The 13,511-nt window shown below is 44.3% G+C and overlaps 1 protein-coding gene across 15 annotated transcripts in view; it reads left to right on the top strand.

Annotated features, from left to right (window-relative positions):
- Nucleotides 1–13,511, top strand: part of PHACTR1 (phosphatase and actin regulator 1) — a 504,389-nt gene that overhangs the window by 424,394 nt on the left and 66,484 nt on the right. For 11 of the 15 annotated variants that reach the window (XM_081056333.1, XM_081056322.1, XM_081056329.1 and 8 more), the window contains one exon: nucleotides 1,318–1,524. The exons of the other annotated variants lie outside the window; for them this stretch is intronic. In XM_081056333.1, coding sequence (XP_080912459.1) covers nucleotides 1,318–1,524 — 207 coding nt within the window. The remainder of the gene's footprint in view (nucleotides 1–1,317; nucleotides 1,525–13,511) is intronic. 15 annotated transcript variants of the gene reach the window in all.

The following is a 13,511-nucleotide window of genomic DNA, read 5'->3' on the forward strand; positions in this document are numbered from 1 at the left end:
TACATCTGCCAAGTTCGGGTGGGGGGATGGGAAAGATGACGTTTCACAGAGTCACTTCCCAGGCTTCACTTTGGGTCTGGGTGAGTTATGGCTCCATCCGTGTCCAACACTGATAAGAACAGTCCCCTGTGACACAGGGAGAGTTTAGCACTCATGAGGATTATTTGCAGGGCTTTGGTGCTGCAGGGAACACCCCGATTGGAGAGGAAGAAGAGGGTGGGGAGGAGTCGTTTCTAAGCATTCTTATTGTGACAGTGATGGGAGGAAGGAAGAGACGCAACTGAGTTACAGCCCCCCAGCCCCCAGCTGGGGAGATTTTTCCAGCTAAAGCCGTGAATTGTGGTTTTTATCCAACCTTCCTTGTGACATTGAATCAGATGGGTTTGATTGGCATAGTGAGAGCTGTCATCCCAGAGAAGTCACAGTTTCAGTCTGTCATGAGCCAGACGGCCACCATGGTCAGGCCTGGGCCACCAGCCGTGACAGCTCATCACTGGAACCAGTGGCAGCCCCGCATGCGTGAAAGGAAGAGTTAGGGCCAATGCAGAACAAAAAAAAATGGGGCAACTCGCAACAAGAAAACCGTAACTGTGGCAAGTGAGAGGAGAGAGGCCGGGGGGGAGACAAAAAGGGGTTGAATCAGAGCATCAGTCACCTCATCAAGGTGCGTAAGAGCTGCAGGGGCAGGAGGCACCCCTCAAATTGCAGGGTGCCCACTGGAGGCTGCTGCCCACTTGGATGGCTCCAGAGCCTGAGGAGCAAACGCCCCAGCAGTGGCATGGCCCACCTGGTGTCAGCTTCCAGGCCGTCTTCAGTACCTGCTGTCCCTGGGAGCAGGGACACGTGAGACCCGGCAAGCGAAGACAAGAATCCGCTCTCTCTTCCTCCCCAGCAAAAGGCAGACAGGCCCTTGGGTACTGATGTTTCGTGCTGGTTTCAGCCAGACGGGGCTCCTTGTCCCTGTTGATTATTTCTGTGGTCCCATGGATCACATTTTAGAGCACCCATAGGACTTATGTTATAAACACTGAGATTAAAGTGGTCAAGCTTTGGGTAGTTTTGAGAAAATGTCCTCTTCCTTTTTCTCCCTCTTGCTCCTTCCACCTCGCCCTCTCCTGCCTCTGCCCCCCCCTTACTCCCTCCCTTCACTGGATTTCTGGTGTCCTCTCCTTAGCTCTCTACGCATATGTGACAACCTGGAATCACTGGTGCTTGGCTGTGTCGCTAACCTACGTCTCTGTCCTGTGTGCGCCTGTCAGCCCCACCTGCACTGCATTTGTGTAATGTCTTCTGTGTGTCATGTGGTTGTCCCCTCAGTGTCTGAAGAGAGTCCCTCTGCCAGTGAGTCTGGAGTCCTCCTGTCCCAAGATCCTTCAGCCAAACCAGTCCTGCTACTGCCCCCCAAAAAACCTGCTGCTTTCTCTGGAGACCATGAGGAGACCCCAGTGAAGCAGCTGTCCCTTCTCAAGCAACCCCCTGCCCTGCCTCCCAAACCCACTGCCAGGATTGCCAACCACTTAACAGGTGAGTCAAGAAGTCTCTGGGGGCGTGCCGCCCTCCCTTCCCTTCAAGGGATACTCTTCTCTCTTTCTCTTTTGACCTGAAGCCTGATGTACCTCTTTGGTTGTTCTGTAGGACACGTGGGTGTTTCCGTGTGTGTCTTGGAACACGCAGTTGTGGCCTGGGTTTGTGTGTTTGTGTCAAGAAGCATTCAATATACACTTACCAGTCATGTGCCAAGAGCCTTCAGCCACATGTATCTGTAAATATGTACATTGGTATCTATGTGCCTAATTCAAGATTATTTGCCCATCTCAGTGAATTAGACTTGATGTCAAAATCTTTGCAAAGACAAAGAGTAATACCTTATTCCCTTCATAATGAGTTTGTCAAAGCTTTAAAATTTTTGTTTTTAAATTATTGATCTGAAGCCCGGCATATTTCTTCTCTTAAAATTCATGTCTGTGCTGTCCTCTTAAAAATAAAAAGAAAGCAAAGACAATAATCTGCAAAATATTGTGGGAAATAGTTTTAAAAGAAGAATAAGCTTAGGCATGGTGTCCTAAAATGATTTTTATATTTTCATTTTTACATTGTTACTTAACGAATGTACTCACAGCTATTAAATTGGGCATCTAGTAAATTGCACTTCCCTGCATATTAGCACATGCATTGGATACCACTTTGTGATTTAAGGTTGTGGTGTGTCAGAGATGAAAGATTTCAGAGGGTCATTTCTCCAACCTTGATAGTAATCCCGTCTGATACTGAGCGACTGCCATTTTGCAATGTCTTTGGTCTTTTTACAGTTTCTATTGATCTCTGTACATACTTTGTAAGATGGAACGGGGATAGAAATTAGGAAGTACATTCACTGATTTTACCGTAGAAAAGCTGAGTTTCAAGAAAAATAAGCGGCTTTTCCAGGGCCGGCAGGAATTCTGCAGTAGAGCCATGATTAGAGCCTGTGTTTCCCAACTCCTAGTTCAGTGCCTGTTGTGCTAGGAGAGCAGGATGTCTGTCATGTGATGCTGAGTTTTATTAGAGTCCAACTTAAACATAGGGTTGTGTCAAACCTCTCTATCAATGTGCGCATCCATCCAAGTCAGATATTTGTGGTTCAGGAGAGCAAATCTCCATCTAAAGGAACTGTCCAACACATTAATAACACTTTAGGTCAGTGCCCCAAAATTTAAATGCATAGAAAACCACAAAGGGGAAAATGCCCTCATAAGCTTCCCTCTAAGAGCGGCACCACTCTCCATCCACCTAGTTAATAAAAATGAAATACTGCTAAACACCGTCTTTTATCACCTCCTTTGTGCACTCAGTGATATCTTGTGAACTGATTCTCATGTTAGTGAATATTCCAGAGCATGATTTTGTGAGATGCTTGGTGTAGACCAGGATTTACTTGACTGACCTCTTAGGGGCTTTTCGTCTTCTCTGTGGTAAAAAAATAAAAATAAAAATAAACAACAGCAAACATCCTCAACAGCATACATTTTATTTTTATAAGCATCTCTGAGTTTTGTCTAATTTGTTTCCAGAATTAGAATTGCACATTTATATGTACAGTGGACTCTTGCACACCACAGGGGTTAGGGATACCCACCCATACCCACACCATTGAAAATCTGCTTTTGACTTCCTAAAAACCCTCTATAAGCATCTGTGGGGTTTGGTCCAGGACTCCCAGGAATACAAAAATCCAAGGCTGCTCAAAGCCCTGTGTAACATGGCATAGAATAATGCCTACAGTTGGCCCTTCACAGCAACAGCTTCCCAACCACTGATCGAAAAAAATACAGGTAGCCACTGAAAAAAATCTGTGTATAAGTGGACCCACACAGTGCAAACCTGTGTTGTTCAAGGGTCAACTGTATCTGTAAAAAACAGATGACCATCAAGAGTGACACTTGTAGTTCAGTGCAGTCTGATAAAAGGTTATTGGAGACGCTGAAGCTTGAGCTGACCCTTAACACGTGAAGTGCATCTGTAGAGAAAGAGAGAACATTCCAGAAAAGAAGACCCTGGACAAAGACTCAGAAGTGGCAATATTCGAGTCAGTGAGGAGGTGGCTGAGCCATGGTGCGGGGCCCATCTCAGGACGTCATGAGAGAGGTTCCCGGGGAGGCACATAGGGATATAGCTTAGATTCCCGTGGCAGTGAAAGTCTTTAGAGGTCTTTGAGCAGGGGAGTGATATGATGAAGACTAGCCTTTAAAAATTTTTCCTGGGTCACTGTGTAGAATGAACAGAAAGAAGAGAAGCCACTGAGGCCAAAATCACTAGTTGAATTAAACTGCACACTTTGCGCCTACTTAAGAGGCTATTCCAGTTGTTGAAATATGAGCTACCAAGCATCTGGCTGATAGCATTGGGAAGAGAGACAACAGAACAATAGATGCCATTTTAAAAGAAGAATGGACAGTATTTCTTAGCCAGCAACACCCTCTAATTTATCTAGTTATCTAATTCATGAAAGCACACTCCATTCACTCACAGCTTCAACTCTTAGCCCTGAACTGGTATCCAGAGTACTCTTGATCTTTGAGGGACGAAAGATATCTAAATTAACCCAAACTCTGGCTTCCCTTGTCCTTTCCCAAGGAACATGGACTTTATCTATTATCTGTAAACCTCATCTCCACATACCTTGGATCAAATGAATAAAAATGCATAAAAGCAATCAATCCTTACCATATTGTACCTGGTTGCCTCTTAAATATGAAGCCAAGACAGGTGCAGAAGTATATGGGCTGTGAGTCTGGTGCTATCCTTTTAGGTTTCAACGCAATTAGACTTGCTTAATTTTTGTAAATGAATAATCTTTCATAATGAATCTACCATTATCTATCATAATTAATCCACCATGAGGCAGCTACATTAACCCTGGTCTCTTACTAATTACCCTAGAGACATCTGGGCGATGTCAAACGGAACTAATAAACTAAGAATTCTAGAACTCTGAATTGAAACTTAGAAGTTTCAGCTTGTTCTCAATATCTGTTGAGAGATTTGAAAGGAAACACAGGACAGTTTGAAAGACACCAAGTATGATTAATAGGGAGTGATGGTTAATGGTCTGGTAGAATGCTGGAGGAAGCATGAGCCTGAGCTGGGGTACGGCCACGTACACAATTGGGGAAAAGATGCAGACATATCTCTGCTCTGGCATTTGCCTCCACATTATCAGGAAAGCCATGATTAACTAGGAGACTGTCTTCCAGTTTTTCTCTGTTCTTCAGCCAGGTAGAGAGAAGCCATCCTGCTCTCCCAAACTATTTTTCTTTTTCTCCGACTGGCATCCTCTTCCATCTTACTTTGTTCCACATCAGCATACACCATAGCACGTAATACAGGGTCGGGGTTGTTGAGCATCAGATTCCCTTCCATTCAGGAAGGACAGTGCCCAGCAGAGCTGATTGCATAGTGAATATGGTCTGAGATGAGTGATTCTCAAAATGCATCTTTCTTGGGATGATGGCTAACCCTAGAAGAAAAGGGTGACCGAGACAAGAAAAAACAAAACAAAACAGAAAACACTGTTTCCCTCCTTTCTAAGTCTTTGTCCATCAATTCTCCAGCCATCCTGGGTCCTGAAGTCAAATGTTAAACAATACATGAATGATCCATGCCTTCTGCATAAGGTACCTGTGATTAGGTACCCCACAAGTGCCATGTGAAGGATAGACAACCCGTGCTGGACTTCACAGTCTGACCTCACGCTTGGGTATTAGTGCTGGCAGCTGCCATTTTTTGAGAACTTTACTGCATACCATGTGGTCCTGTGAGGTGGATACTCTCATCATTCTATCCTTTGCCTAGTGGAGGAAAATGCAATTTAGAGAAGTTAAAAGACCTGGTCATGGTTACATAGCTAGTAAATGGCAGAGGTGGATGAGACCCATTTCGTCAGACTTCAGAGCCCTCATTCACAGCCATGAGTTTCTTCCATGTCTTCCAAGATACCTGTTCTTAAATTCAAAAATACAAAATCATTAGCTTTCTTAGGGTTTCTTTTTTGCCTTGAGTGTTTTACTCTGTTTAAGACCAAAAAAAATATTTTTGAATAAGTAATGTTGTGAAGGCACTTGATTATAAAGAAGACCTGAGTGCAGTTGGGTTTGGTTTCAAAGAAACATGCTAGAAGGAGACAGTCTGTACGAATCAGTAATGGGCAAATCCTATCGGAAGCATTTGACCACAATTCACCAAAAAAAATAAAGGAAACTGTTGCTAACCCTTAGAAACAAGCCCTACTAATGTGAACCGGCCCAGGGCTTATTTGCACTACCTTGAGAACCCATGACATACAAGGAACTTACTGTAATAGCGGTATTTGGTTGATTGCTCGTTTCAACATTACAAACTATTTGTATCCACAAATTTACCTGGCAAATGGCATCCATGCCCTATGGTATTTTTCAGCTCCAGTACGTGTCTAATGAGAATCCCTCTATCCAATTCTTGTCTGCAAAAACCAATATTCCTATTTACAGCTGTCTCTCTGGTTTTGTGGACGCTTTCTACAATGGACTGTACTGTAGTGACATTCTGATATGTAATTGCATTTTGTTTCTCTGTTGCTTTCTGATTCTGTCCCCATTTTCCCCAATATCCCACCCCCCCTCTTTGTTCTTCTCTTTCAGCCTCCTCTGTAACCCTTCAGAATCATCTACTTTTGCCTCTGTCCTTGCCTTCCCTCCCAGTATTGTACTCTGACAATGCAAGAAAACTCATTATTTGACCACTGGGAGCTTGAACCTTATCTGTGCCTTTAAATGTTAATGAATTGTAACCTAGAAACCTCATGAAGAAGTTTAAGGTTCACGCTCTCTTGATTACTGATACCTTGAAGGAATGGGAAATTTACCTGAATTTACTTTTTATATCCATGTCTCCATATTTTTCCAGCCATGATTTTTCTCTTCTCAAAATACAGAAATTCTTTTCTCAGTGCGTGGAAGGACTATCTGTTGATTAAAACATTTTTAAAAGGATGCTTTCTGCTCTGACCTCTATGATCAGGGTGAAGATTGCAGCAAAATACTTTTTTTTTTTTTTTATAGCACTGTTAGGTTGGAGATTTAACTCATGTGGCACTCTTTTTAAATGTGAAAACATAACATAAAATTCACTCTCTTAACCCGTTTAAGTGTATAGTTCAGTAATATTAAGTATATTGACGTTTGTGCAATAGATTTCCAAAACTTTTTCACCTTACAAAATTGAAGCTTTACACCTATTAAACACTCCTCTTTTTCTTTCTTCTCCCTTTAGTCCCTGGTAACTATTTTAATTCTTGTTTCTATGAATTGTTGTTTCTAGTTACCTCATATAAGTAAATCGTATACTGCTTGTCTTTTTTGTAACTGGCTTATGTCACTTAGCATAATGTCCTCAAGGACCATTCATGTGATAACACGTGACAGGATTTCCTTCCTTTGTAAGGCTGAATGGCACTTATGTTTTGAGTACCTACTGTGTGCAAGGCATTCTGCCAGATCTGATATCATTTACAAAAAGTGTTCTATCATCTGCTCTAGGGTTATAGGCAGTTGTAAACTGTAGAAAATGTTTCCTATGAAGATGTATATATGGCTCTAAAGAAAATCAAATGGTAAGAGATCATCAGTCGTTTTGGAAGAATCAGAAAAAGTATCATGAAGAGGAATGTATTTGGGATAGGCCGTAAAGATGAGCACGGTTTGATGGGAAGGGATGGGAGAGGAGGTTGCTGTGAAATGAGAGGCAGAGTACACAGAGGCACGTGAGCATGAGGCATAGAACTAGTAGATAGCCCAGTGTGGCAGAGACGTGGTTCTTACAGGAAAGTAATGAAAGATCAGGTCAGAAGTGGGCTGAAGCAAAACTAGGGAGAACTCTGAAAGCCGTGATGAGGGGTTTAACTATGGAGGAGGAAGTGGGCATCTTTTGTGGACTTTTAGCAATGATGACCTGATTTCACGTAAGCCTACATCCTTGAGGTTCTGTGGATGAGATGGATAATAATTACAACTGGAGGTATAAATGGAATTGGGGGTAGCCAGCGTCCATCTGAAATTGCGAAGGCCATCAAGCTGCTGCTCTTGTTTCTTCCTCTTGAACATTGTTTAAATGTCCCAGGAGTACCTGTCCTGAGGGTGGAGATTTAGTTGGCCTTGTTCCCTGCTGTGTGCTTAGCTAGCAGCAGAGCAGGAGGCCTTGGGAGGCAGAGAGGCCCCCTTCACTGAGACATTGAAGGAGCTGGATGCTCTTTTGCCCCCGAGTTCATGGCAGGATACGTGTTCTCCGGCTGAGTCCTGCCGTAGGTGAAGTCTGCTTCTCTTGCTTCCTGTTGTGTTTGAAGAAACCATGATAACCTAGATGGAAAAGCAACCCCTTAAAAGAGTAGCAGTTGGAACATGACAGCCATCCATCAGTCAGACTTGTGGTCAGCCTTAGGTGTCAGGGAGCACACTGGGCATTTCAGGCGGGACCTGGGATGACCTTGTATAGTAGAAACCAACTGCAGATGGTTAGACCAGCCATCACCATCACTGTAAATGCAAGAAGTCAGCGTGGTCTCAAGCAATGCCTAAATATCCTACATCAGAGAGGTGCAAGGCTGCAGCCGTCCTTAGTTTTTCTTTATAATATTTATGGATCTAAGTTGAACTTCTCTGTACTGTCACCATGAATGTTCTACCTTGTAACAGTTCCATCTGCTCTATGAAGTATTTCCTTTTATATGATCTACATTTACTGCTTGCAAACTGCATGGATCCATCGCGCTGGTTCTAGTGTAGCAAGACCCGATGAACATGTTTGTGCTGGCCTTCACGATCTCCGGGCTTCACGTGATTCCGTCTCCGTTTTGCCTGGATAGTCTCAGACAGCAGTCCTCCCCAGCAGGCACTGTCGGTCTGGGCTCCTTTCATTGTTCGTCGCGGGACCTTTTCACCTTCCTTCATGCCTGCCCTGCAGAAGGCTCAGCCTCAGGACCTCAGTTATCAACTGAATCGCGCTCTCCTCACTCCTTCTCCCTGGGAGGCAACAGCACACGTCGTCGCTGCAAAAATAAACAGTATAATGTGTTTTCAGATGGGTGATTTATAATTTCTTCACAGAACACTCATCTTTTTGACAACAGGTGTCTGTTCCCACGATTACAGGGACGTCTGTAGCTTTGACTCATGGAGAGCAGTTTCCTGACAATGAATAATGTGTAATTTTACTTTTAAAAATCTAATTTAATGGCTTGCCCTGCCCAGGCGACATGCCCACGTGAGTCAGTTGGTGAGTGACCCCCGTCCACGGCCCAGCCTCTCCTTCTCAGTGAGGCACGTTCCTCTCCACCGAGCATTATCCTCCCAGAGGGTCTCAGGAGGGGACAACTTAAAAACAGAAGTGTTTCCCTGTGGAAAGCAGCTCTGAACCAAAGTCGGTTGCTGGTGCTGGTTCTGCATATGCTCTATGAGCCCTCAGGTTTCAGATTCTGGAAGGTCTCATGACATAGTCCTCAGGTGCTTGCAGTGGCCTCCTGGGGCTGGCCTGGCTTAGGAGAGCCTGCAGGCGGGGGGGCATCTAACACAGATAACGTGTTGCTCTTGTTTCCCTCCACACCATCCCTCTCACCACAAGGGGTCAGTCAGCAGTTTGCCTTTGCTGGCAGTTCACCAAGGAAAGAAAACACCAGTCGGCCCCAGAAGCCTGAGGGTGGCCTGAAGGAACGGGTGGCGTTGCTCGAGCACCTTTCTTGCAGCCACGGGGAGTTTGATCCAGTAGTTCAGTGATACTGGACGGTTATTGAAGTTCTAAGTTCACTTCCTGTAGGCCCTTTATGTCTTTGGGTGGAATGTCTGTGGCTAGGAAAGGAAATCAGCGATTCTAACCCTTTGGAACCAGGTGGCAAATGACAGTTCTTACAACACCTTTGTTCATTAAGACACTAAGTGCTACTATTATTAACAAGTACTTCTGTTACGTCAGCAGGTACAAATGGCTTCTACAGCAGGTGTTAGAGAAGAGAGGCTAGAAGTGTATTCATTTAGCCCAGAGTCGTTCTACAGTCCTATGGCCTGAGAATCGACTACAGAAGTAATCTGAGGTCTTCATTTCCTTGTCTGAAATCATAAGCCAGAGCCGTGTCATGTTTAGAAATACAGCCCTCTTGGGTTTTATGACTCTGTGACATTCACAGTTATGGGTTTATTTTCCTTGTTCTCTGGAATTGGTCATTTTTGCTTTTTCCACTCTGTCAATAGAGACAGTTTTATGAATACACTACATCTTGATCAGTCTGGCTGCAGAAGACTCATCCATTTCTAAGTCAGCAAGCAGAGAGCTTTGTGTGTGTCCCAGCAGAACCCACCACTAACATCTTTATAAATGCAAGAGGTAGAGTGAGTCCTCCAACCATCCAGTGTCATACAGCAGAGACACTCACAAAGCATTATATTCAGTGAGAGGCGGTTACGTGTTACAGGCATTTTGATCCCTAGACTTTTAGAATTAAAAGGGCCGGAGTCCCCAAAAAGGTTTAGATATGTTTCCCAGGTAATTAATGGGAGAGAATCCAGGTTTTCTCACTCCCAGTTCTGCATTCTTTTCCACTAGCTCTCAATACTGATGCAATGCAGAAACCTGGATGATTCCACCTGCTTCTCTTCCTGCGGTGTGGCAAAGACGGGCCTTTGGAAGCCTCTTTGCACCACAACTTGACTCACTCTCACCTGGTTTTGTCACCTACTTTCCTACAATAGAGCCACCACACTCTCTGTTGCTTTCTTGGCTTGCACTTTCCCAACCCAGACTGCAAAGCATTAGGCAAGGTGAACTCCCAGGTGTGGCAAGAGTCCTGTTAGTAACACTGCACGTATACGTGGTGCTTTGCAGTTTATAAAGCATGTCCACATGACCATGTCAACCTATCAGGGAGGCAGAGAATATGTTATCAGTTTTTTCAGAATCAATTAAGATCTTATCTGTTGAACTATTACATATTAAGGACTGTACTGGGGGTATTTTATATGCAGGCTCTCTGCTAATCTGTATGAGGGCTTTGTAAAATTGTAAACATGTGCCCTTTGGAGGAATGAATTACAAAAAAACTGCCCTTTCCTCTGGAGTGTCTCAAGCCCATGCCAGAACAGACATCAGGCTAGATTTCAGCCTACTCGGCTCCTTAGCACTTTACATGGAGGTTGTGTAGAGTTAATCCATTTACTTTTCATAACAGACCTTTAAGTTGGGAGTGGGGACAGAGCCAGGAGAGCAGTTTCCAGGCTGTTCGCCTCATATGGAAAGGTGCTGGCTCAGGTAGTAGATGGCCATCACCTGTAACTAGTTGGCCATCAGCTGTTACCGGTTAGCCATTAGCCACTGATAGAACTGTCGTGGCTAAGGTAGCAAGCACGGATTGTGGATTGAGGATTGCAGAGAGGCGGATTACAGTTAGCAAGTGGGGTTGCTTGGCAGAGAAGCAGACAGCGGATTGTGGATAGTGTGTCTCCTGTTTCCTGTGTCTCCAACCCAGCTGCCAGCGAGAATATAGTGGTGTGACTCCCCTACCTATGGCTCCGTGGGTGTTCCTTTTTGGCCTCACCATGTCATGCGTTCTTATGTGGGGAGCGGGAGCTGAGACCCCGCATGACACCCCACATGACAGTGGATAATACTCCCTCCTTTCTACAGATGAGAAAACTGAGGCTCAGGAAGGCTAAATGTCTTCAGCAGAGTAACAAAGCTTCTTGGTCTTAGAGCTGGGATGAAACCCCAGTTCTTCTGAGCTGAAATCCAGTGTTGATTTCACCAGGCCATTCTACCCTCAGCCTGCAGCAGAAGCTTCCTGGAGCCCCTGCCCAGCCCTCAGCAAGTACCTCCCTTCTCCAGAAGACCCTGGGCTCTTGTCATTTTGCCGATGGAGGGAGCAGCCTCTTCACCCCCAGGCTCTTATATGTAGGATGGCTTTCTCAGACATGATTGTGGAGAGTTCCCTGGGGCCTTGTCAAAATGCTGATTCTGATTCAGAAGGTCTGGGCTGGGCCCTGAGAATCGGCGTGTCTCTCACAGTCCCAAGAGGCTCTGCTGCTGCTAGTCCATGGACCACACTTTGAGGAGCGGAGCCTTAGTGTAGGAGAACTGAGTCACTAAGTTCTACCTTTGCCCACTGCTCTAAAGACACAGTGAGAAGGAAATCCAACAAATGTTTATTGAGCACCTACTATGCACTAGGCCCAGCCCCTACTAATGAACAGGTAAGGAAACAGCCAAACCCGGTATTATTTAATTAATGCATCTCATCTATCTACTGCCAAAAAAAAAAAAAAATCAGCAACAAGTCAAGAAAAGTGAAATGGATTAAATGGAGTCTGTATGAAATGCTGTGACAAAGGGAAACCCAGGGCCCGTGACAACCCAGTGGTGGGCACCTAAACCAACCTCGGGGAGGACAGACGGGCTTCCTGAGGGAGCAATTCAATAAAGATAATAAGAGCAACAAGAATCAGTTACTATTTATTAACCAAGTGCCAGGCACTATGCTAACAGTTTATGTACTTTAGCTTATTTAATTTTCACAATAGTCTGTGACACCTTAATTCATCCCCATTTCACAGATTGGAAAACTAAACATCAAAGAGATTAAGCAATTTGCTGATGCTAACAGAGCTAGATGAGTGTGTGGTTTTTACAGTTTATCTTCGGTTTTAGCAAGACACATTTTCATAATGATTTTCTGCTTCTTCGTCCTGTGAGCACTTATGGCACTTTCTCAAAGTGTGGTCTCCACTGAGGTCAGAGTGATCTGGGAGCTTATTTACAAAGCAGACCCCTGCCCGAGCCCCATTGTAGACCTACTGAATCTGAATTTCTGAAAGGGAGGGCTGGAATTTGCCTCTCCCCAACCCCCCTAAAATGAGGTTAATGAAATCACTACCCTAAGAATTTGGTATCTTGGAAGCAAAAAGTGTGTGGATACATCCATTCATCTCACTCTGTCATCCTTACTATAGAAATGTCAGTGCCTCACTAAACAGAACCTAGTATTGGGGGTATGTTTCTTCATTCATCTAACAAATTCACATTCTCGTAGTACACATGGGGCAAACCAAAAATCAGCAAGAAGGAAGCAAGAGGAATCTTAAATCAACTTGAATCATTGAAGTAACCTGTAGGAAATGCTAAATTTTTGATTAAGTATTTATTGCTTGAGAAAAAATTTGGAAGAAAGGCTCTCTAGGCAAACTTGTCTAAAATGTTCTTAAAGGATTCTAAAGCAAATACAGTAATCCACCCACAAGGATATAGGAAATCTTACATTCGCAAAATTTTCAATGTAATGATTTTTATAAATATAAAATTAATTGGAAGTGTCATTAAACAAATTGGTTTACAAACAAATCCTTTAATGGCGAACTTTAGATTTAGGGAAGCTAGCCATGAGGTGAATAGGTTTTAGGCAAATTATCTTCCAGTAAATTGGTTTCCTGCACGTTGGTCTTTTACTTTTTACATGGTGGGGGGCATAGAAATAGAACCTGGAGACCATGCCAACGACCTCTCAGGAGGGACATTGGCCAGGTGCTGGATGGAACTGATGCATGCTGGCCTGCGAGTGCTGGAATATCCTAGCCTCGGGCAGCGTCGTGCTCCACGCAGTTTAGCACCCTGAATCAGTGACTCTCAACAACCCGTGTATGGCACGCACCCAAGAAGCATTTAAAATCCAAACACCTGGCCCATAGATTCTGACTCAGTAGGTCAGAATGAAGCCTATGAATAGAAACGTTAGCAAACATTCGGGAACGGTTCCAGGTGGTCCAAGCACTCTGCTCTAAGGATTAGTGCCATTTTTGTTTGTTTTCAGAGAAAAGAATAAGAGTAAGAGCTAAGAGTAGTTTTCAAACATGGCTTTTGAAAAATGCAAAGCTGGACATCCCCACCCCATGCAGCATACCTGAGAGGGGGCGTAGCAGTCCACATCCCCTTACTCACCTCTGGGACTGAGAACCCCGGGGCTGCAA

Source organism: Rhinolophus hipposideros (assembly GCF_964194185.1).
Source record: "Rhinolophus hipposideros genome assembly, chromosome: 8".
NCBI classification, from domain to species: Eukaryota; Metazoa; Chordata; class Mammalia; order Chiroptera; family Rhinolophidae; genus Rhinolophus; species Rhinolophus hipposideros.